At 39.0% G+C, this 23,785-nt stretch overlaps 1 protein-coding gene across 7 annotated transcripts in view; it reads right to left on the bottom strand.

The window, feature by feature from the left end:
* Nucleotides 1-23,785, bottom strand: part of FRYL (FRY like transcription coactivator) — a 244,266-nt gene that overhangs the window by 27,952 nt on the left and 192,529 nt on the right. For all 7 annotated transcript variants that reach the window (XM_024746667.1, XM_024746666.1, XM_024746671.1 and 4 more), the window contains 12 exons: nucleotides 22,831-22,952; nucleotides 21,804-21,994; nucleotides 20,208-20,302; nucleotides 18,535-19,142; nucleotides 18,131-18,228; nucleotides 14,405-14,575; nucleotides 12,315-12,455; nucleotides 8,601-8,798; nucleotides 5,673-5,834; nucleotides 5,414-5,488; nucleotides 4,895-5,071; nucleotides 455-658 (listed from right to left, as the gene is read on the bottom strand). In XM_024746667.1, coding sequence (XP_024602435.1) covers nucleotides 455-658; nucleotides 4,895-5,071; nucleotides 5,414-5,488; nucleotides 5,673-5,834; nucleotides 8,601-8,798; nucleotides 12,315-12,455; nucleotides 14,405-14,575; nucleotides 18,131-18,228; nucleotides 18,535-19,142; nucleotides 20,208-20,302; nucleotides 21,804-21,994; nucleotides 22,831-22,952 — 2,242 coding nt within the window. The remainder of the gene's footprint in view (nucleotides 1-454; nucleotides 659-4,894; nucleotides 5,072-5,413; nucleotides 5,489-5,672; nucleotides 5,835-8,600; nucleotides 8,799-12,314; nucleotides 12,456-14,404; nucleotides 14,576-18,130; nucleotides 18,229-18,534; nucleotides 19,143-20,207; nucleotides 20,303-21,803; nucleotides 21,995-22,830; nucleotides 22,953-23,785) is intronic.

Raw genomic sequence — 23,785 nt, 5'->3', positions numbered from 1 at the left:
GAATATCTGCCATCTGGCCCTTGGAATACAAGTCAGAACCTCCATATAACTGACGTGATCTTGCAAAGAGAGCAAAGCTGTGCTCCATCCTTCCACGCTGACGAGGAAAGAAAAGCAGGTGGAGAATTAAGCGGAGCCGGTGCTCACGCCGATACCAAAACATGTATCATTCGAGGCGAGGGCCTGTAAAAGTGCCCAGCACGACTCACTGTTACTAGGAGAGAAGCAATGGCACATACGTCTCAGCGGCTAAGCGGCACACAGTATCGAATGTGTGTTAGTTCTGTCATGAATAATGGAACACTGCATTGCGGCTACAATTTTGTATTTTCATTTCACTGTGTGCATTTCACCCGCACTGAAATGAAAATCACAATATAGAGAAACAGTAATTACTAAGTTGGAAGTTAGGAGAAAGGAGGCCAGCTGTCACTGTACGAAAAGGTCACTGTACCATCTGCGTGCGTGAGAGTATCTGGCTTGCTGTGAGTGCTGCTTCTTCTTCTGAGGACTCGTCCGTATCCTCCTGGTTTGTCAGGTTCAGGCTGGGGGTGCTGCTGGAACACTGGTACTCCTGGAGGGATGGTGTGTCCCCTTTGTCGATACTGTCCAGTGAGCGCCTGCGGACTCCCCAGTTGAAATTGTCCATGCTTTCACCCTGGAAAAGCAAGACATCGTTTCTAAGACCTCAAATACATGCTTATAAATATAGGAAAGGTAATACAGCAGGAAAACATACACCAAGATGAGAAATACTTAATGCATCATCATAAGCAGAGTTTCAATCAGCCCTTCAATTTCTTGAAACTTTTAAAACATCATTCAATATTTATAATATTTAAAGGGATCAAAATATTTGGTCAATGACCTGTTTTAACTAAAGAATTCTCTTGACTTTCTATCTTATATTACTGGGGACCAACCAAATCTACTACCTAGGCCATTTCTATTCTAATACACAAACACAGATGAGACCACAAGGAAGACAAATACATCACAGATGACAACAAATAAACAATCCACAACACCAGGCTGCAACTTACCTGCAGCTCCTGGTTAGCAAAAAGGAAAACACACAGAATTAGAAAGAACGAAGACAAACATGTAAATATACGCTACACTTTTGGGGAAAACTCTTTGTGATTTCTCAAACCCAAAGACTGATTCAAGCTCTGGATTAAGCTTTGTGCAGGAAGCCAACATGTGGTTCAAACTACTTTTTTATGCAAAATATATTGTGAAAAAGTCAGAGACAGACACTTAAAACAACATTTCTATGATACACTTTTGGCAACACAAACTTTAGGAAAATCTTCAAAATTTACATAGATTTAATGCTGGATACAATGTAAAACTGACTTAAAATACCCACATTCAGTTGACAACATACAGGCTCACGATTATTTTAGACTGTAGCATGGTTCTGGCTACACCCAATGGTCATTTTTTGCTACAAAGTAGTTTAATATCAAGATCATATTTATCAAAACATAACCTTTGCCAATCTCAAAAGGTCAACAGGCAATAAGACAAATTTCAATTTCGCCCCACTTACGGATTTATATAAGTTAACGTTTCTGTTATTCCAAGCTGATCCTCCTTTCGTAAGGATATAACTCTTATGCTCCTCTTTCTTAAGCCCTGATGACAAATTACAGTGTGTTGGCTAGCAAAATATGACTTATGTGTATTCCTTTACCCAAGAGGGATTGTCCAGAATAGAGGTTTTCAGACTTTTTTTTTTTTTTTTTAAATAAAGCAGAGGAATACTCATGTCAAATGAAATTTATGACAGAAATCAACTGTGCAAAACTGAGGAACAAAACCAGGGCTGCTCCGATTGAAAAAGGTGGCCAGGAGTCCTCGGATCTTTCCCTATTTCTCAGGTATCCTACAAGCCCTAAGGCTCTGCAGGTCAGAGTTTGAAAGTCACCTTCCTAGAACATATCATTTCAAATATCGTGATGTAGCAGAACACATAATCATGGCAACAGCCCTTGATATATGTCTGGTGAATGAATGAATACACACTGTGGGCTTTCAAGGTTGGGGGATATTTTAGAAGTTTCATTAGCAGTTAAGTTTGTTTTGTAGCAAAGTACTTCCTGTTAACCATGTTCGAAGCAAGACTATCTTTAGGTTTTAGAAAAGCTCTATCATTTGATTTGGCCTAATTATGAGGCATAAATTAACACCACCCTCCCCAAATTACTGTGACTTGAATGAAAGACAGAACTACAATAAGCATCTTTAATTCCTTCTAAGGTTCTATTCAAAAGTCATATTCATTACTATGGACATTTTAGAGTACTGGATGAACCTGAAAGTATTTGCATTGTTCTTTAAAAAAAAAAAAAAAGGCAAACAAAAAAAAAGAACCTAACCATTACAAAAATGTCAAGAGCCAGCCTTTAGAGATTCTAAATTCTGTGCTGAAAAAAGCAAGTAACTACAGAAGAATTTATAAGTGGCTCATGCCCGTGAGGTAGGGCAGCAGGTCTCTTGAACCCACCACACCTCCTTGCCTGATTGTGCAAGTCTGTCCAATTTCCTACAACATGTTTTTCAAACTGTGGGAGCGACATCAATTTTAGAGGCTGGTGAGCTGCTCTTTTTAAAAAAAAAAAAAACAAAAACAAATGAAAGGGGCTTCCCTGGTGGCGCAGTGGTTGAGAGTCCGCCTGCCGATGCAGGGGACACGGGTTCATGCCTCGGTCCGGGAGCACCCCATATGCCGCGGAGTGGCTGGGCCCGTGAGCCATGGCCGCTGAGCCTGCGCGTCCGGAGCCTGGGCTCCGCAACGGGAGAGGCCACGACAGTGAGAGGCCCGCGTACCGCAAAAAAAAAAACAACAAAAAAAAAAACAAATGAAAGGAATAGAAAATATCACTGTGCATAGCAAAGAGTAAGGTTGCATATTCTTGAAATTTTTATTTTAAAGGTGCGTCCATATAGATACACTTGGATGTGATATAAAATGTACTAGCAATGGCCACAGCTCAAAAAAAAAAAGTTTAAAAGCCACTGCCCTATAAGATGCTGAATAATACTTGTTCTTGGGCTCCTGTGAACCTGTCCAGTGGTGTCTTTGGGAATATGGCGAACTATGACATAGGAGCCTGTGCCGCCCCTCAGCCAGGGTAAGGGCGTCTGCTGATCTCTGAGGCACCATGGTCATACCCTCATATCTGCAGGGGTGGGGGGCCTGGGGGGCCGAAGCACACAGGAGGACCTCCCTAAACTGGCTTCCTATCAACAGCTAATGGTGTGATGTGGCAGAAGCCATTACATTTTATTCCTCCACCTCACCTGTATGAGCCAAAGGAAACATCCCTTTCAAGAGGGTTGATGAATGCATGCAAGTTATATGAGTGATTTTAATGTCTTTGGACAGAGATGTATCAGTGACACGGTATGGATACTTGACAGTAAGGCATTTGGGGCTCTTGAAGATAGACATTTATAACAATTTTAGAATGAACATTTTTGTGATCTGTTTGATGTAAACTTTTCAGATTTAGGAGACTGTTGTTTAGGGGACTGACATCAGCTACAGGAATAGGCCCTGAACTGCCTAACATAACCAGGGCAGTGGGCAATCCTATTCTCTTTGCCACAATGACTGGTTTAGAAATTGGCAAATGTCCCAACTTGGGCCAATGAGATGTGACAAGAAGTGTGCTAAAAGTATTCGGAGAGTAACTTCTTTATTTTCATGAGAGCATTTCTGGAAGTGACCCCTGCTTCCTCTTAACACTGCTGTGTGTGGACATAACCAAGGTCGTCTGAGGTGAAGCTGACTTGCAGAGAAGGGCAGAGCCTACAGAATTGCAGAGAAACAGCCGGAAACCTCACTGAGCCTTATCTAAAATAAGCTCTAACTCTGGGCTAGCTCAGTTCTGGGAGCGTAAATCTGCTTTCTGAGTTGGATTTTCCATTTAGGAAGCATCTAAACTGACACAGCTATCAACTTTCTCTAAACGGAGTCAATATCAAGGACAAAGTCCTTGGTATTGAATGAAATGAGGCATTTGAGAGAGCTGGCTCCAACCTAAAGAAGAAAGTGATGATCAATGTCATAGGCAGAATCTCAGCCATAGGAAAGTGTTCTAGAAGAGAGCCAAAGGCGCCTTAATCGTCAATTTAGTTTCAGGGCCACCCTCTTTAAAGTTGTCTGATAATTTTTTAAAAAATAACTAATTTTATTTTTATTTTTTTGCGGTACGTGGGTCTCTCACCGTTGTGGCCTCTCCCATTGCGGAGCACAGGCTCTGGACGCGCAGGCCCAGCGGCCATGGCTCACAGGCCCAGCCACTCCGTGGCATGTGGGATCCTCCTGGACCGGGGCACGAGCCCGTGTCCCCTGCATCGGCAGGCGGACTCTCAACCACTGCGCCACCAGGGAAGCCCTTCTTTTTTTAAATTTAATTTTTTTGGTCACGCTGCTTGGCATTCAGGATCTTGGTTCCCCGACCAGGGATCGAACCCGTGCCCTCTGCAGTGGAAGCGTGGAAACCTAACCACTGGACTGCCAGGGAATTCCCCATGTCTGGTATATTTAAATGTAATTTTTACTATTCTGCCGCACATTAATTTGTATAATTCATGCAAACATTTAAGTCTAAGCGCACCCTCGATTAAAAAAAATACTTTCGAAGAAATCCGTTTTTACTCTATATTTTTAAATATAAAGATGAAAAATTAGATGTTCCTTTTATTTCAGACTTATTCTGCTATGCCTAACTGTACTAAGCACGTTTAGTTCCCAGTTTAGATTTTCACCTTCTGACTTTACACCGCCCTTAATCAGGAAAGATCCTGTGGTTAAATCCTTCATTTTCATGCAGCTGTTAACTATTCTATCAATATTATAAAAGAAAGCCCATATCCTTACCTCTGCATCCTCCAACTCAACATCTAAAAAGTCAAAATCCTTAAAAACGCCAAACTGTTGTTCACTGCTGTTATCTTCCACAGCTACTTCTTCCTCTTGGATTATGTCCTCTGTTGCAGAAATGAGGCTAGTCTGTTGGTCCCCGACTTCCAAATCCTCATTAGAAGAAAATACAACCTGACCCCCAGCCAAAAACAAAGCAAAAGAAAACAAAACAGAAAAAGGCCATCCATCAGTTTTGTCACTCTGAATATGGGACATCAGTGCCCTAAGAGCCATAGCAGGCCTCATTTGTCAATGAGCTCAGAGCTTCAATTTGGTCTAATGTCTAACTGGGTGTGTGCTTAATTAGCATAGCGGCCAAGTGTCAGAAAGGCAAGTAATAGTTTTTTCATTCTTAGTCAACACTGTAAGTAAGGTTAAGTTAGAAAAGGCAAGTAAGGAGACACAATAATTTCCGTTTCTTCATGGACTAACATGATTGTTAAAACCTTCACACAGGTTTTCATGATTACTCACTGATGGATTCTTCGGAAGACCAGACTCTGGACCACAGAGAGAAAGCACATTCATTAGCTTTTCTCTTGTTCTTCGCTAAGGAGAAAGAAAATGCAAACGTTACGATTCCTGATAAAGTAAGACAAATTCTCAAGTTCTCATACATAGAATGAAATGGATTCTTCTATTCTGTGAACTTTTTAAAAATCTTTTTCTAAAATTTTATTTTATTTATTTATTTTTTATACAGCAGGTTCTTATTCTATGAACTTTCATGTACCTGTGATAACTGTGGCCTCTTCCAACTAACAGGCACCAAGGCATTAGAATTAGAACCAGAAGAAGTTGAGGAAGTGCTTCTCGTCACAGCAATCACTTTCGGCTTCCCGTTTCTTCCAGTTGCGCTATGCTGATCGCCATATTTATTTCCAATAATTGGTGTCTACACAGAAATAAAACGCCAGTGTTTGACTCAAATAATTCAACATAAATGGGTTAATAGTGTATCTATAATGACATTTTTTATAAACAGCCAAAAAAAAACAGCATAAGGAGAAAGATTACTTAGCGTAAGGCAGATACTACAAAAATCAAAGGTAATGATGATATCTTTTTTTTTTAAAATCATAAGATTTCACTTTATTGGGAACAAGTCTCTGAGGAGATTATTGGAGAACTTATTCCTACTTTAAATACAGATCTGCTTTCTTTAAAAACGACCATCTTCACCTTTCCCCCCATGATTATAAAATAGTCCTCTTTGAAAGCTCAGAAAATATGAAAATGATTTAAAAGAAATCACCTGTCAGCTCACCACTCAGACTTAATGTCTATTAATATTTTGGTGTTTTTTTGATGCATGTTGTGTGCTTCAATAAGGTGCTTTGGCAAATATTCAAGATAAGTAACAACTTCAAAGAGAAAGCTATCTACATATGTCTTACTGCAAATCTGATATATAACATTTCCAAAATTTATTTCTGTAAAATTTCATGATGAGTCCAAACGTTGGATGATCCAAAACATGTGTATTTACTTGGCTTTGTGAAGTGTCTCAAATTTGCATTTGAATATAATTTTAAGCTCACTTGCATGTCACCCAAGTCCCCTTATGATCTGGTTCCTGCTTATCTCCCCAACTTCAGCCTCCACCACTCCCTCCTGAACTTCACACTCCAGCAGAGCTGAACTTGCTCCCCAAGCATATGGTGCCTTTGTGGACCTCTGTGTTGGCACATGTCACCTCCTTTGCATAGAACATGCGCCAAGCAAACCCCTAAATCACTTTGAACATTGCCTCCAGACTTCCAAGGAGGCCTATGCTGATACCACCTGGACATTTACCAGGTGATGGTGATTGTTTCTGTGCCTCTCTCCCCCTGCTATACGGGAGTCCCTGGACTGAGTGTGACTCATCACTGCTCCTCTAGTATATCTCCAGTGCCCACACAGAGCAGGTACTTGGGAATTTTTTGAGGAAACAAATTGAAATTAACTATGTGATACAGATAAAATGTTCTGAGGATTCGTATCACCGTTTTCAACAAAATAATTGTGACACCATCTGTTTCTGACTCAGAAGAACAGCAAAGCCCAGCTTCTCTATCATATTCCCATTCTATGTATTCCATGTTAGAAATTCTCAGGTGATAGAAACCAAAACATTGGCAGTAAACATACTTTCTATCTTAAAAAAACAACCAATAAGCTCTGGATAAATTCTAAGACCAAGACTAAACTGCAAAAATATTTTTTAATCTATATAATCCTTATCAATTAAAACATGAGTAGATCTTCAGCTGTTATCTTTCTCAACTCCCCCCACCCCCCAATACTTGATCAATAACTTCTCTCTTGAAAAATTCCTGCCTTGGCTTGTGAAAGACCATTTCGATGGCACCAAAGTCAACAAGAGTGGGCTGAGTTTCTGGAGGAAAAAACGCAAAACTGATGCTCTCCGCAAGGGTCAAAAAATCTTTGCATGAGATTTGTATCGATATTAATATGTAACATAGTCAGGGTTCAGGTTCCCTCTGGACTGGGGGGCCCTGCCTCAGTCTAGCCCTAAAATGTAGGGCTTCTCAAATCTCAGTTTATTTTAGCCTCATTTTTCCTTCCACGATTTCAACCATCCACCTATATATGACACTGAAAACCCTGAAACGTTTTCCTTCTGCCCAAGTTTTCCTCTAAAACTTCAGATCTCTTTAGGTAATCAGCACCTCCGTCGGTATGTTTTTTGGTCTCTTCAGAGCCAGTATACCCGAGACTGAGCTCACCACGCCCTCCTTCCCTGCTAATACCTGTTCTCCCTGCATTTCCATCCCCTTTGAAAGGTACCAACACTCACCAAGTTGTCACAGCAAATGTCCTTGTCTGTTCCTTACTTAGCACCTCCTCTCCTTCCCATCAAACCCCATCAATTACTTCCTCAGACTTTTGAAAACCATCCCTTCCCTCTTTGTTTCCTCTGCAGTTGCCTAGGGACACAGTCCAACATTATCTTTTACCCAAATTACTCTAACAGATTCCTTAAAAATTTCCACCCCGCTCCTCCCTGGTCCGTTTTCTATCCTGTTGCCAGAGTGATCTTCCTAAAATGCAAATCCTAATATTTCCTATTCCAGCTAAAAATCCTTTAAGAGCATCTACTGCTTCAAGAGAAAACCATCTCGTCAGACAAGATGCCGGTGACCTCGCGGCTCCCTATGCCTTCAGCTTCCTCTCTCATCCCACTCTATACCTCCATCCTCTGTACTCCGTGCTCAGGGTAGGCCACAGTAACTGGATGGAAGTTTCCAGAGCGCCGTGCTTTCTCACACTTACAAGCCTTCATTCACACATGCTGCTTTTTCTTGGATTACTCCCCCCTCCCCAGACTTCCATATATACCTGTCTAGGGTTACTTATCTCTCAACACTCAGCTCAGATCAGGTTAGATGTACATGCTATATATTCCTATAGAACTTCGAACCTACTTCCAGCCAAAGCACTTATCACAATGCTTATTTGCCTATCTCCCCAAGAGGCTATAGGCCTTCTCCCCTGAGAGTAGCCTTCTCCCCACTCCCACCCCATTTTCATGACACCTGTCACAGCATCTACTGCTGAGTATGAGCTCAATCAATGCTTGTTGAATGACAGAATGAATAAATGAAGAAATGAAAATTTCTAATAGAGCAACTTTATCAATCTCTGAGCATCTTACCTCAGATATATCAAAATGAAAATCTAAGGTCTTCCCAGGCAACTCCTTAGAGACGTTATTAAAAATTTTAGTGAAGGATATTTCAGGAGAACCTGTATCTCCTCCGTAGGTCCTGGGGATATCGTTGGGCACGACAAGGCTTGCCGAGCGAGACACCACCAGTTTTAAGATGTTAAGGGCTTCCTTCCAATAAGGACTCTGGTTTCAAAAAATAATAGACAAATACATATTTAACTAAGAACAAAAACTTAGTATACACTGTAGACAATGAAAATATTATTTCTACAAAAACTCCTTGTAAATTATTCATTTTTACCTTGAGGTACCTAACAGAGGGTCTGAGTTACAAAAGGAAAGAAAATAAGTTATTATTTGTACCGTTAAATTTATGAGATATTGTACATATAATAATGCTACCAGCTCAGAATATTTTGCATTTTTCCCAATAAGTGCTTTATAAATATTATTGGTTGAGAAAGTCTAATACAGTAATCTGGCAGTTGGGGGTAAACAAAGGGGTTGTATATATATGTGAACTTTCTAGATGAATGAAGTATATGGCTTTAAGACTCTAAAACTTTAAATGTTTTAAGTCTTGGAGATAAACAATTTTTGACGCATACTTTTTAGACATAAAAATATTAAAATACTAAATAAATTTTAGATTTTTCTTAATGACCCAAGCCCCGAATAATAAGCATAAGTGCTGTGCTAAAACGATGCTCTCAGTGATTCCTGAGCTGTATAGTGTGAACTTTTCCCCCTATATATGGTGGCTATGTTTTCGAGTTATTCTTCTGCTTTTAGTTTTGTATATTTCTGCCAATATAATTTAGGGATGATTTATATGACAGACGTATATATGGAGAGGAATTAATGTCTAATTAAAAATTTAGAACTTTTTTTTTACTGCCTACTGAAAATCATATAAGAATGACTTTTTTTCTTTCTTGTGGTACCAAAATCAAACTTCAACCTTGTATTATACATATTGTTTCACAGTTGGCAGTTCTGAGACAGGGAAAATACTACTTAAAAAAGGAAGTGAAAAATCTTTGGCAGAACTGAATTATCCAATTTAGCTAATAACATCTTGATATGAAGACATCTAAAGCACAAAATATTACTAGTAATTAAAAATGTCTACATGAGGCTTCCCTGGTGGCACAGTGGTTAAGAATTCGCCTGCCAATGCAGGGGACACAGGTTCATGCCCTGGTCCAGGAAGATCCCACATGCCGCAGAGCAACTAAGCCTGTGACTACTGAGCCTGTGCTCTACAGCCCGTGAGCCACACTACTGAGCCTGTGCACCACAATCACTGAAGCCCGCGAGCCACAACTACTGAGCCCACGTGCCACAACTACCGAAGCCCGCGCACCTAGAGCCTGTGCTCCACGACAAGTAAAGCCACCGCAATGAGAAGCACGCGCACTGCAACAAAGAGTAGCTCCCGCTCGCTGCAACTAGAGAAAGCCCACGCACAGTAACGAAGACCCAACGCAGCCAAAAATAAATAAATAAAATAAATAAAAATTTAAAAAAATGTCCACATGACACCGTGACATTTTAAGCACATCATCGTAGAAAACAGTTTATCTTTAACAAAGTTAGACTATGTAAAAATCATCATCATTTTTTCCTTATGGAAATAATTAGGAGCTCTGGGCATTGCAAAATGCTAAAATCTCTTCAGAGATGTTTCCATAAATTATATTGGTACTTCTGTTCTAAATGTAAAAGATTATCATTTACATGTATGTAAAATGTTTAATATTTGAATAAAGCAGAAGTCACTAACTGGGATGACCTGTCAGCTAAATATAACCTTGGTTTACCCAACATTTAAAAATAAATTTAAGGACTTCCCTGGTGGCGCAGTGGTTAAGAATCCGCCTGCCAGTGCAGGGGAAATGGGTTCGAGCCCCAGTCCAGGAAGATTCCACATGCCGCGGAGCAACTAAGCCTGTGTGCCACAACTACTGAGCCTGTGCTCTAGAGCCCGCGAGCCACAACTACCAAAGCCCATGCGTCTAGAGTCCGTGCTCCGCAACAAAAGAAGCCACTGCAATGAGAAACCTGTGCACTGCAACGAAGAGTAGCCCCCTCTTGCTGCAACTAGAGAAAGCCCATGCGCAGCAAAGACCCAACACAGCCAAAACATAAATAAATTAAAAATAAAATAAAATAATTTAAAAATAAAAAGAAATTTGAGACATTTTAAAATTAGGCAATTTTAAAGAAAAACCCAGATTTTGAGCTTCTCTTTATAAATTAGAAAAGAAAAACTAGAAGTTCTGGCCACAGTGGACCTGTACTCCAACATGGCAACCATTCTTAGTCGTGCTGTTCCTTTTAGATGAGGAATGTGCAGTTCCCTTAGTCGTAAATCTATGCCCTCTTATGGTTACTTGCTGGCCCAGTGGGCATATAAGCTTGTGGTTCTGAACAAAAGAAATGTATCTATGTTTCATATATTAGTAATTCAATGTGCTATGTATTTCTGCGGGTGATCCAGCAAATATCTGATGAGTTAACTTCTTTAAGCCTTAAGGAAAAAAAGGAGAAAAGTGCTTTAGGAAAAAAAATATAATTGTTGAGTGGTGAAGCCTTGCTCCTTAAGAGATAAAAATAGAGAAGATACACAGGGTTACCAAAGAAACCTATGTTTTTTTTTTAATATCTGCAATCTCTGATTTTCAAGGGAATCTAAAAAATAACCCAGATTACCCAATAAAAATACTGAAAAACATTTTGATACAGTTGTGTGACTTTCAGATATGGACTAGAACACAAACTCATTGCAGCTGAGTATTTCCATTTGTAAATTTTGCTTTAGTGAATACAAGTATCACTGGAGTAGAAACACAAAGTATTAATCTGTTAAGGCTCTCAAAGAGTTTGCTCTGTTTGGTCAGTTGTATCCACAATACTGCTCTGCTTGTCAAGGCCTTTCTTACAGATAGTTCTAAAGTGAAATTCAGTACAGACCAAGTTGACTTGTCGCCATTTACAGTTAAACCAAGTCTGATTTTCTACTTTCTAAGTATCTGGCACTTTTTACCAGACCCAGAAAGCAACTCTAAAATACAGACTCTTCAAAGAGTTCTTCTGTTTCTAAAAGTAATATCTGTTCCATTATGTAGGACTTGGTTAAAAACAGAAAGGTACAAAGTACACTGTCCAGAGACAGTGACTGCTGCCATTTGTGTACATTCCTTCCAGTGATTCCTGAAATGTACTTTCGAGGACGTAATCATTAAAAATAAAAATCAGGGGCTTCCCTGGTGGCGCAGTGGTTGAGAGTCCACCTGCCGATGCAGGGGACACGGGTTCGTGCCCCGGTACGGGAAGATCCCACATGCCGCGGAGCGGCTGGGCCCGTGAGCCGTGGCCGCTGAGCCTGCGCGTCTGGAGCCTGTGCTCCGCAACGGGAGAGGCCACAGCAGTGAGAGGCCCGCGTACCCCAAAAAAAAAAAAAAAAAAAAAAAAAAAAAAAAATAAAAATCAGGAATCATGCCAATCCTACCGTTCGGATTCTGCTTGACATCACTCACATTGAGAACATTTTCTCATGTTGTAACTATTCCTGAAAACATGATTTATGAACTAACCACTTCCCCTATCTTAGACACTTAAGGTGTTTCCAATTTTTTATGATTATAAGGTGTTTCGAGATGATCACTTCTATACATGAGATGTGGGGTCACTTACCTGTACATATTTTCCAATAATCTTTATGATCTCCAGATTAAACTGCTTGACTGGGGCAGCGGAGAGGTCAATATGACTCAAAAGACTATAGATGATCTGTAGTAACGACTGCTGCATACTGGACAGTCCTTTTTCTAACAACTGAAAGTAATATTAAAAAGTATACTTTAATCAGGTTAAAGAAAATTCCACAGGATTTACATTAGTGATGTTGAAAACCATAACAGATTTAACCTAAGAGTTCACGGTTAGAGTTATCAGAAATCCAGAGAATAATGAAGGTAAAAGGTAATGTCTATTATTGTTACTTGTCCTTGCTGCAGAAAGGAGAACTAGATAGATTACTTGTCATCTTAATCTTAGTGCTTCCTTTTATATCCTTAACTAATTTAGTTAAACACCATTTATTTTAGGTTAAGAGAAAAACCGCTACACCACCGTCACCAAAGAATAACTAACTACCCGCAAGCCATTCACACCAGCCACTTACCACCTATGTGATCTTGGATAAGTTTCTTATTTCTCTGAGCCTTGATTTTTAAAAATAAAACTGGTAACACTTGCCTCATAGGGTTTGTAGGACAATTAAATTATATATGTGTAGTTTTAAATATGTGTAATTAATTTTAGTACTGTTGTTAGTAATAATTTGAGAGTTATTAATAATCATAAAACAAGGATAACTTACGCTAGTAAGAGTAACACTGTAGACAAAGCATTCTCTCTGTAGACTGGAACTACACGGCCCACATGTGGTACCCAGTAGGCTGTATTGTGCCAGTGCCAGACCTTAGAATCCCACGATGGGTCTTCAGGGAGCGCTAGTGTTGCTTTAATGTTGAACTTTATGGTGGCGCCAAAGTGAAAGCTAGACTAAGGCACTTAAATTCAAAGCCAGTTAAGGAGGTCTGGCTTTATGTTGGCTCTTGTCCTAAAGGTGTAGGTATAAGAAAACCTAGCGATGCGCATTCATTCAGCTTAGGAAGCTCTCAGGCAGAGGGCTCACGCTGTTGGCTCACCTAAATATAAAGTCGATGGGAGTAAACCCACCCAAACCAGCACCTTAAAAATCCACACCAGTCCTGAGCACTTTATGATGCTCACCATCAGTGACTTAGCTAAGTTAACCAGTGCTATGAGCAATACTTAAAATGTTTATTGAGGTACAAGTAATTTACGTTTGTACAGTGTGTTAGGTTTAGCTGCCAGAGGTCAACTTTCTGAAAAGGAAGGTATCACTGACAAACATTTTTAGTGACTAGGAATTTCTTCCTTTTGAGGGTCTCCTTGTGGCTCTCTACTCAATAATTTACTTTTCTAGGCACGAAGTTAGTTCTTCAACAAATAAATACAGTCGACCCTTGAATAACAGGTTTGAACTGCATGGGTCCACTTATATGTAGGTTTTTTTCAGCAGTAAATACTACAGCACTACAGGACTCACAGTTGGTTGAATCACGGATGTGGAGGGCTGACTGTAAGTTACATGTGGATCTGACCGTGTGGAGGCTTGGCACCCTTAACTCCTGCGTTGTTCAAGATGAACTGTATTGACTTTTCATGCGGCTCTATCACCAGATTTAAAAATTCTATTTACTCCCCCCCAAATCATATTTTACATTAGGAAGGAAATATAGTTTTAATCAAAATATAGTTTTAATCAAAATTAAAACTTGCCCAGCAGAAATGACTTTGCATGCTGTATTACTATTCTAGAAAGGATCTCAAAGCCAAGAGCTGGTTTTGTAGAAACAAAAAGATAACCATTCCCTAGGATCAAGACCAGGAAAAAACCCATTTGCCTTTTGAAATAAAGGTGAGGTTTATATCATTATGAGCTCTATGTCACTTAAGGACAGTGAATGAGGAAATAAACACTGAAAATGAAAAAAAAAAAACCTTTATAAAAACTTCCTCCTTACTTGAAAGATATTACCTATATTTTTCTTCAAAAAAAGATGTTACCTATATTCACTCTCAAAGAAAATTTGAAGATTAATTAGCATCAGTGCTGCTTCTAGAAATAAAATCTATTTGAAAATTTTGCCACAGAGCAGTTGAAAAATCCTTTTTTGGGGGAGTGAATTTACCTCTGCAAGATAAGTCACAAGACTAAATGTAGTATCTGAGAAGGAGTCATGCAGGTATCTACACACTACGTTGATCCAGTTAGAACAGTCTCTGGAGTACGTGTGCGTACTGTACAGACTCATCATGTGAGCCAGATTGACAAGTGTTGGGCATTTTTCTTCTGCACAAACCTAAAAAAGCAAGCAAAAGTTTCATTCACTTAAAGACAGTTAAGTTTGATTTTATACTAAATGTATTTATTTAATGCATCAATTTAGATATATATGTTGAAGAGTTAATGCATTTTATTTCTATATGGTAGAGAAGTTAAAAAGAGGAAGAGGAAAAAGCACAAGGCATTCTTAAGAGAATGCCTTAGATCATACGGAGAGGATTAATATGTCAAGCACTTCCGTGGGTGTTAAATAGTATGGCTTTTTTTCAGTCTGATGTAAAATGTCTTTGGTAAAAACCCAAATGTTTTTGTAAACCCTGTGTGTCATTTCGTAAAAAGAGTTTTGTTTTGTAAAATCTGTATACGGTTCAGTGCACAAATAACTAAACAGGCAGTGCCGCTCAACGTGGGAATCCTCAGCGAGGTTCGGAGCTGCTACGCCAAAGAAGAAATGCTTTAGTCTCAAGCTGTCCAGGGTATCTCACTAGGGCAGTCAACTGCAGAAGCCTCAACCTGTGTGATACAGTCAAAGGACTTCATTGGAGGACTGATAAAACGTTTGAGTCCCTGCATCTCCAGTGAATGGCAATCTCCAGTGTGGACGTCAAGCTACTCTTCAGGAAATCACCTAAAGCTCTTAAGGTCCTTGGCCAATCATTTACAGGCTACTACAAAGTGTACTGACTTCCTAGACTTTGCGTGACACGGTACTACAGAATCTGAATCAACAAATGTAGGCCCAAGATATGAAGGCATGCAAGACTATGCAGAGATACTAATACAGTACCTTGGAAGTTATTTTATAAAATCATTAAAAGCAGCTGTTTTCATGCCATTAGCCTTTTACTCATAAAACAGACACCAGGAAGAAAAAAGAAAAGTTGTTTGATATTTCTGATTCGTATTTCAAAATATAATAATTTATCACACTATTTTTAAAAAAACCACATAACTTTATAATTTCAAAACTTGCTATCCTTCAGCAAAATTTTTTATAGTTTAGAGTAAATTCTAATCTTATCCCTGAAGGATAAGGCATTCCTATAGAATTCTTATATTCTTAAAGAATATTTCTTGAAAGAATGATTTTTTAAGAACCTATTTTTTGAAACAGAAGAAAGTTCTTTGGAATAATAGGCTGTGTAATTTTATAGTAAAGCAAATGGCTTAGATTTAATTTTGGAACTTTGGAATTACCAGGTTAAAATACGAGCCAAAACAGAGTATGTTTTATAACAAACTTTTTTAGCATACTATTTTTGCCATAATGAATAGCTAAAAAGGACAATATTTGTCCTAAGTGTTGCCTCATTTTGAAATTCTGTGCTCTCCAAGGGCACAAACAGTAGAAAGAGTGATATTTGCATAATGAGGAAGCACATAATGGCAGAAAATTATTCTCAACAGTTTAAGTGAGAGAACAATTAAGGAATCAATTTAGTTCACATCCTGCAGGTTGCTGAAAGGCCACAGAGGGAACCTTTGTGTGCTGCTCAACAGGAAGAAAACAGACTTAATAGCAGTTTATGACTATCAGCAAGCCACATACTTGATTTCTTAAAAACATAAAAGGTATTTGGGACTTTCCTGTGCTTTGCCTCAGTCATGACAGCAGAGGCTTGGAGCTCAAGGGCCTTCTATGGCCTTCCGGTCACGCTGTGCTTCTCACCTGACCTAACACTTAGCAAATTACTCGGCACTTCAGCTGCCAATCTCAAATGCTTCTACTTCCCTTATCAAGGGATTTATGCTTTTTACTTTCTTAAAATCCCCAAATAAGCCAATATACATTCTTTCCTTATATTTTCTTTCTTACCCCTCATGTAGAAAAAAATAAAATCTTTGTTTACATTTTCCTAATGGTGTGTTATTAGAATATTAAAATGAAAGTCATTTTAATAAATTATTTAAAAAATCACTTTTAGACCTCATTAATGCAAATACATGTTGTTGGGTTTTTTAGCACAAACCATCATTTTCAACACTAAGATATGTCTCCATGAACTATAATAATGGCTCTTCTTTTTAAATACATGCTTTTAAAATGGTTAAGCATTTCTCCATATCTATTTAGAAATTTAAATAAGGATGGATTCAACAGCAAATTTTATTAAATATTTTCTTGTCACTTATTAAATATTTTCTATCCAGATAATGAAAATGTTCTTCCTCTTGTTACTGTGTATGTGATTAATTGGGTTGGTAGTCTTTTTTCACTCCATTGGCACCCAGAGATAAATCTGCACTTAACAGTATTGAAATGTGGGCCATAGAGAGATGGGTGTTTTATTTGGTTTTCTAGAAGTTTGCTCCTTCCTTTTACTGCTGTGCTACTTGCTAACTGAATCTCAGGTTTGAAAAAAACTGCTTATATAAAAAGCTCTTCCAGAGAAATTTACTTGCTTGTTCCCTTCTGTTGCAGACTTCTCTGATTTTTCTCCCAGTGCTTTAGCCAGGTTATCTTACTTAGATTACTATTGAGACACTCCCTCCAGTTCACCTGACTTCCTGTTGTATGTATATTACTTGTAAATTCCTATAACTCCTTCTTGTAACTGTTTGTATTTTCAGCCTGAAAAGTCTTTTTTCCAAGACTCAATGTGACCAAAAAAAAATAAATATATAAAATAAAATTAGTTAAGAATTAAGTTTAAGCCGAAGGTAAGGTATTTGTGATCCCTTTATTGTTCTTAAGAGGAAGTTACTAAACAGATAAAATGTCAACATCATATTCTTTTACAATTAAGACTAAGAGCTATAAAGCTTTCAAACAAATGTTCACAAATGATTTAAAAACAGCTACATACGTGTTTAAGAAATATATGATGGGAGGGAAAGAGTCAAATAAGGAAGAAAAAAGAATGAAGGGAGCAGAGAGAGAAGATAAAGAGAATGTTAGAAGGAAAAAGGCAAACAAAGGGAGAGAGAACTTTCAGAATCAAAAAATACATTATGCCCTCTTCTTCCGCAGGGCCTTTGCACATGCAATTTCTCCTGCCTGGAAAATTTCTACTTTCAGCCCTGCTCTTGTTTCTCATCCAGGGACCTTATTTTGGTTACTCTTATTTGCCCTTCAAGTCCGCTTAGATATGACTTCCCCCAGGCAGACTTTTGCTTTACGTGTCCCTAGAATATTTTGTTCTCCCATTGCAAAGTCACCAGACTCTACGGTGATTGCCTACTTACTTGACTGCACTGCCACCCTAGGGCCCATAGGGCTAAGGATTCTATTTACTCTGATTATCACTGTATTTCCAGCACCTGATCCAGTGCTCAGTACATATCTGGGGGGGCAAATGAATGAATGACTTGGAAACTGACAGAGGATAAAGTAGGGAAACAGCAGAAAAAGATTCAGACTCAAGAGGAGAGCTACTCTAAACAAATAATTTTATTCACTGTCATTTGAGCAGCTAACATATCATTACTATATTACTCCTTCATATGCATAAAAGAATAAAAATTTAGATAGGAAGTGACAGTAAAAGGATCTTTAAGAGACTTCCCCCCTTAAGATAAACTCCAGAGAAAATTCCCTAAAGTGTTATCTTCCAGCATCACATTTGCTTACCTTTGCTATTCGACTAGCTGTTTCTTTGCAAAACTGAGTTGGGCTGTCAAAATGCTGGATTAAGTGAGGCAATAAGCAAAGGATGTTAAGAGGAAAGCCTATCAAAAAAAAAAAAAGCAAACAATAACCAATTGTATTGCACATTATTTTAAAAATTAAAGGATTTTTTTTTCATGGTTCACAAAAACCATTTTCTTTTTATTTCCTGGAGTACTTGATCTTCTAAAAAAAAAAATTTTTTTTTTTTGCTTTTACCAAAGAATTTAAGCTATCTCACATATTAAGAAAACCATAACTGTTTGTGGAAAAGCAGAAATTAGTAGATTTCAAAACCAACGATTAGTTTACATTTCACTATATTAAAAAAAAAAAGCAAAGAGTTGGTGCAATTCTAGTCACATCACCTGACAACTGGGAAGGATCCACCAACGTGTGTTTGGAGACAGCAATGAGTTTACTCAGGAGGTGCACTGTCATTTCCTGTGTGGATACTGAGGTAAAACCCTTAAGGAAGAGCTGCTGAAGGCCTGGGAAATTATTCCACTTCAGTTTGCTTTGTACGGTTTCAATCTTCTCTCGACTCTCTGATTTTTCCAAGGGCAGGTGGATCAGCAGTTTGTTGAGAAGTCTGAGAGCCAGGAGGTATTCATATTCATAATCTGATTCTAATAAAGATGCTGCTATCCAAAAAATGGTGGCCATCAAGCTGGCAGGCTCAGTAGTGGGCTGCACATCATACACGGCTTTCTCTCTCAGGGAGGAAAGGCTTCGAGTCCTCGCTAAGCTACTGCTGTGGTTGAGCCGTCCATCCATTATATCCAGTGTATTACTCCGCCGCCGGTCACCTCTTCGGTCACCGATTAAACTTAACCTCAAAGAGTTACTTCTTGCATTACTGCTATATCCCATATAACTGCTACTATTAATGGGACTTGTGCTTAGATTGAGTTGTCCAGTGCTTTTCCTGTTAGCTGCATACTTGTTTCCCATTAGAGGATCATGGTATGAGGTTCTTTAAAAAAAAAAAGAAAGAAAAAAAAAAGATGAATCCATGCACAATCGCTTCTTTTGCTACATTAATTGTACTCTTGAAAACACACTGCAAAATGGTAATAACTGTTACCAGGAAAAATCATTTTTAAGTATATCTGACTTTGCTTAACCCAATTTCAGTTCTTTCCTCCCTATTAAAATGTACAACAGTATCTTTTCCACTGTGGCTACTTTGGGTTGGATGAGGTTTGATTTGAAGCGAAAATTCTGCTATAGTTATCGCTGGTAACTTTCAGCTCTGGGATTTAGTACATATTACGTCCAAAGCAGGCCTCGTTTGTCTCACCCCCAGCCTCAAAGGTCCTGATGTCCCTATTTCTGTCAATTCACATTCTTTCCAAAAGAACCAAGCTCAAAAATTTAGTTTTGATTTCTCCTTCTCCCTCACATCTACTTATCATTGATTAAAAAATAATTACAGAATACTTTCTACGTGTGCCAGCAGTATGCAAAATGCTACGAATATTAAAGTCCATGGAAATGGATAAATTAGAGCCTGTTAGTTGCTGTTATGAAAATATTAAGAAAATACTGTGAGATCCCAAAGGATGGAATGCTTAGCATTCCCCTGGGGCAGTTAGAAATTCTTAGCTAGGAGGTGATATTAAGACGGGACTTGAAGGATAAATCAATTTGGGATTTGCAAGGAAGACAAAGTTCAAAGAGAGGCTGGTCCAGGGAGAAGGAACTGTATGTGGAAGGTGTGAGTCCCGAGGAGCCTGGCCTGCTGGGGTGACAAGAGGATGTTGAGTGTGGCAGTAATACAGCCTGTCACTGAGGCTGAAGCCGAGTAGCACAGCAGAAAGGTCTCTGATTAGGGTGTCAGAGGAACGGCACTGCCGCATACTAGCCCCGTGAGCTTTCACACGTCTCACTGTCTGAGGTTCATTTTCCCACCGGCAATCCATCTGAATTTAGGGGTAGTACTCTCACTGCCGATATCAGAACAATATAGTATTACACATATTTAGCTATTGAAGGTCTAAATACAAGTCTACCGGTTGCCTAGTTTTTCAGTTCTTACTGAGAAAGGGCAGAAAGAAGATCGTAATGCTTCATGGTTTCAGCCAAAGTATCAATTGCAGATTCCAACGTGAGAAGAAGCTCAATCACAAATCCCTAGAAAAAAGGGCAGATCTTAATTAATCATACTCTGGAAAGAAGAAACTGCAATGCACTTCCTGACGAGATTTCAAAATAGAATAAACCCCACATTAATATTACAAGATAAACCCTTGAGCAACATGATCTTGCTCATGGATGAGAATGCATCAAACTAATGGTATAAACTGATTGTACTGGCAACACGAGTCACCCAAAATTACCTGGGTCAGAAAGCTAGGAGCCATCCTTGTTTCTTTCTCTCACATCTAAATTGAATCCATCAGCATCTTGAAAATATTACTTTAAAAATAAATCCTAAATCTGACTTCCTTTTCTCTACCTCCATAGCTCCCCTTAATCCAAACTATCATCATTTTGGCCTGGACTCTTACAAAGAGCCTCTTAACTGACCTCTCTTGCCTTCCTAAGGATTCCACCTAGCCTCCAGAGTGAGTTTTTTAAAAAAGCAAGTCATATCCATCCCTTCCTTTTAAAACCAATGGGTGGTTTCCCATCAATTCAGAGTAAACTCCCACCTCCCACCAGAACCTCCTTGGCCTCACATGATCTGGACCTGCTTACCTCATCAATCTCCTGCCTCTGGAGGCCCCCAACCAGTACGTTCTAGCCACATTGGTTTGCTTGATGTTCCTTTGTTTTATTTTAATTTTTGGCTGAGCCATGAGGCTTGCGGGATGTTAGTTCCCTGACCAGGGATTGAGCCCTGGGCCCCAGCAGTGAAAGTGCCGAGTCAGTCCTAACCACTGGACCGCCAGGGAATTCCCCTGATGTTCCTTTAAAAAGCCAGCTGCTTCTGCCTCAGGCCCTTTGCACTTGTTAGTCCTGTTTCCCTCTGCCCTCTTCCCCAGATTATCACAGGGCTCACTTCATTTAAACATGTGTTCAAAACTCTTCTTGTCAGATGATCATAAAAAAATAAATAAATAAGTAAAAAATCCTCTCCCCCATCATTCTTTAACCTGTTACTCTACCTTATTATTTTCACAGCATTCATCACTAAGTAAACTTGTATTCTACTTTATTGGTGGATTAAAGGCTTGTTTCCCCAATGAAATGTGAGCTCCAGAATGCCAGGAACTTTGTCTTGTTCATTACTGTATCCTCGGTGTCTAAAACACTGTTAATAAGGTCATGAGTCTGTACAGACCTATGTAAGCTCTCTACTGCAGTATTTCACTTAATTTATCTTAACAAATGGAATTCAGTGGTCTAGTTTACATCTAACTTCAAATTCCTCTTATACCTTGTGGTCATCTCAGAATAATATCCAGGTGTGTGTGATAAAGCTGTTTCTGATAGGCACTATTTAATTCAATTAGTGTGTTATTAAACATTAATTACACAACTTTGTTTCTTAATTCTTTGCTTGTTAACATCCGACATCAGTAATTCTATACAACCATTATCTTGCTCTACCTGCCATGATTTACATTTGGCAATAAGTCCTTGACAACAAGGCGTGCTCGATACTTGCTGAAAGAAATGAATGAACTACCTGTGCATCTTCTCCTGGATCCCCTACAGTTTCTACAAGTCTGGAGAGAACATCAGAAAGCGTAGTTGCCGAAAGAGGCTGCTTAAGGGCCCTGAAAATCTGAAAGGATCTCCCAGCATAGTGTCGAGAAGAACAAGAAAGTGCTGTCTGCAGAGCAACCTCGCTAAGATGATGTTCCAAGTGAATTCCTTCTGTGAAAGCAAAGGAAACAAGTAAGTGCTTGTTTTTCAGGATATATATAGGGGTTAGGATCAGAGGCTAATAACCAGGTTAAACCCAGTGCCAGCACAATACCTGGCAAACTGGGTGGGCACTAATATTTCATAAGTCAATGCTTTTTCTTTTCATTAAATTCCATCTGCACTTTAGATGACTCTTCATTCTAATCTCCAGGGACGTAATCCCTGAGAACAGGGTTTCTCAGCCCCAGCATTACTGACATTTTGGCCAGATAATTCTTTGTTGTGAGGGCTATCCTGTGTAGTGTGTGTCTGTGTAGCAGAATCCCTAGCCTCTACCCAAGTGGACACCAGTACTAACCACTTGCCCCGCGCCCCCTAATTGTGACAAAAATGTCCCCAGACATTGCAAAATGTCCTGAGAAGCAAAATCACCCCTAGCTAAGAACCACTGTTTTAGATACATTTTACTATAATTTTCAGAATGTGTTAAATTTTAGATCAAAGCCCAAACCAGTATAAAAAAATAATTTAAGAGTTTGTCATCTCTACCTATGTTCCTTCAACATAATTGTTTCATAATAAACAATTATATTGTAATTTTATTATGCCGTCTTACACCAAACTAAGAACCCCAGAGCGTCAAAGTGGCATTCTTATTTTTAAGTAGTAACAATTTTTCTTCAACCAGAACAAATCTGTTATCACTAGTAAGTAAAAAAACCTGTCTAAAACTTTTGAAAATTTAGACATGTCAAATTTTTGCTAAACATTATCAGAAGTTTTGACATCACACTAAAAGATCTGCTTGAAAGTAAATACTATCTGAAATGATTATTAAAAGATACCTGAGCTTGACTGCTTAAAAACAGAAACCACATGTTTCAAAAATGTAGTTAACTGCTCAGCACTCTTTATGCTAGGATTCTTGGCAGAAACATCCTCATGGTTCCAAAGGGGCCCTCTTTTTCTGAAAACAGAGAACAGACATGATTCCCTTGGTTTTTAAACTTAATTAAGGTTTACTCATACTCACCTAAAATGTGCTTTTGCAGTTAGAAAGGATAGTGCTTGAATAAATCAAACAGCACGTCACACAGTCTACTGCTACTATTTATGTACTTGGATATGTAATGATCTAGAGCAAGTACAGGAAGATCCAAGTTACGTATAATTTCAAAGCCTTCCATTGTTACAGTCAAATTCTCTCAGAGGTAGCAGGAAAAGATGGCAAATTTTGCCAAGTGAGAAGAGTACTGGTTATTGCTTAGGTATTACAGGTCAAAACAGTCTCGTTTGTAGAGGCTAGATTGTATTTAGATTGTAATGCCAATAAAATAATTTATAAGTTAAAACTACCTGTCGATTCTTTCTTTAAAATATCTTTGCATTCACCAGCTTGGTTAGTAAGGGTTAAGGCCCCTTATTGCCATAGGCCCAAAGTGCCCTGGAAAAAAGATGTGCTCCTGCTGCCTCTAGTCCATAACACCTCTAATTCATCACATACTTTGCTATGAGACTGATTTTCTCAACATTTTTTTTTTTTTTGCGGTACGCAGGCTTCTCACTGTTGTGGCCTCTCCCGCCGCGGAGCACAGGCTCCTGACGCGCAGGCTCAGCGGCCATGGCTCACCGGCCCAGCCGCTCCACGGCATGTCAACATATTTACTTAATTGGGTCCTTCACCCTCCCCATCCAGCTCAAAGATTTTTGATAATGTCTCCTTTCTTAAAAGATCTATATAACCTCTGGCCAGGGCTTCATGGCCCTCCAGCTTGTCAAAAAATTCCTCCACGTTACACT

This window comes from Neophocaena asiaeorientalis, unplaced genomic scaffold, assembly GCF_003031525.2.
Source record: "Neophocaena asiaeorientalis asiaeorientalis breed wild unplaced genomic scaffold, Neophocaena_asiaeorientalis_V1.1 scaffold19, whole genome shotgun sequence".
Lineage (NCBI taxonomy): Eukaryota > Metazoa > Chordata > Mammalia > Artiodactyla > Phocoenidae > Neophocaena > Neophocaena asiaeorientalis.
The sequence above is the reverse complement of the archived record's forward strand: the minus strand, read 5'-3'. Positions and strand labels throughout refer to the sequence as shown.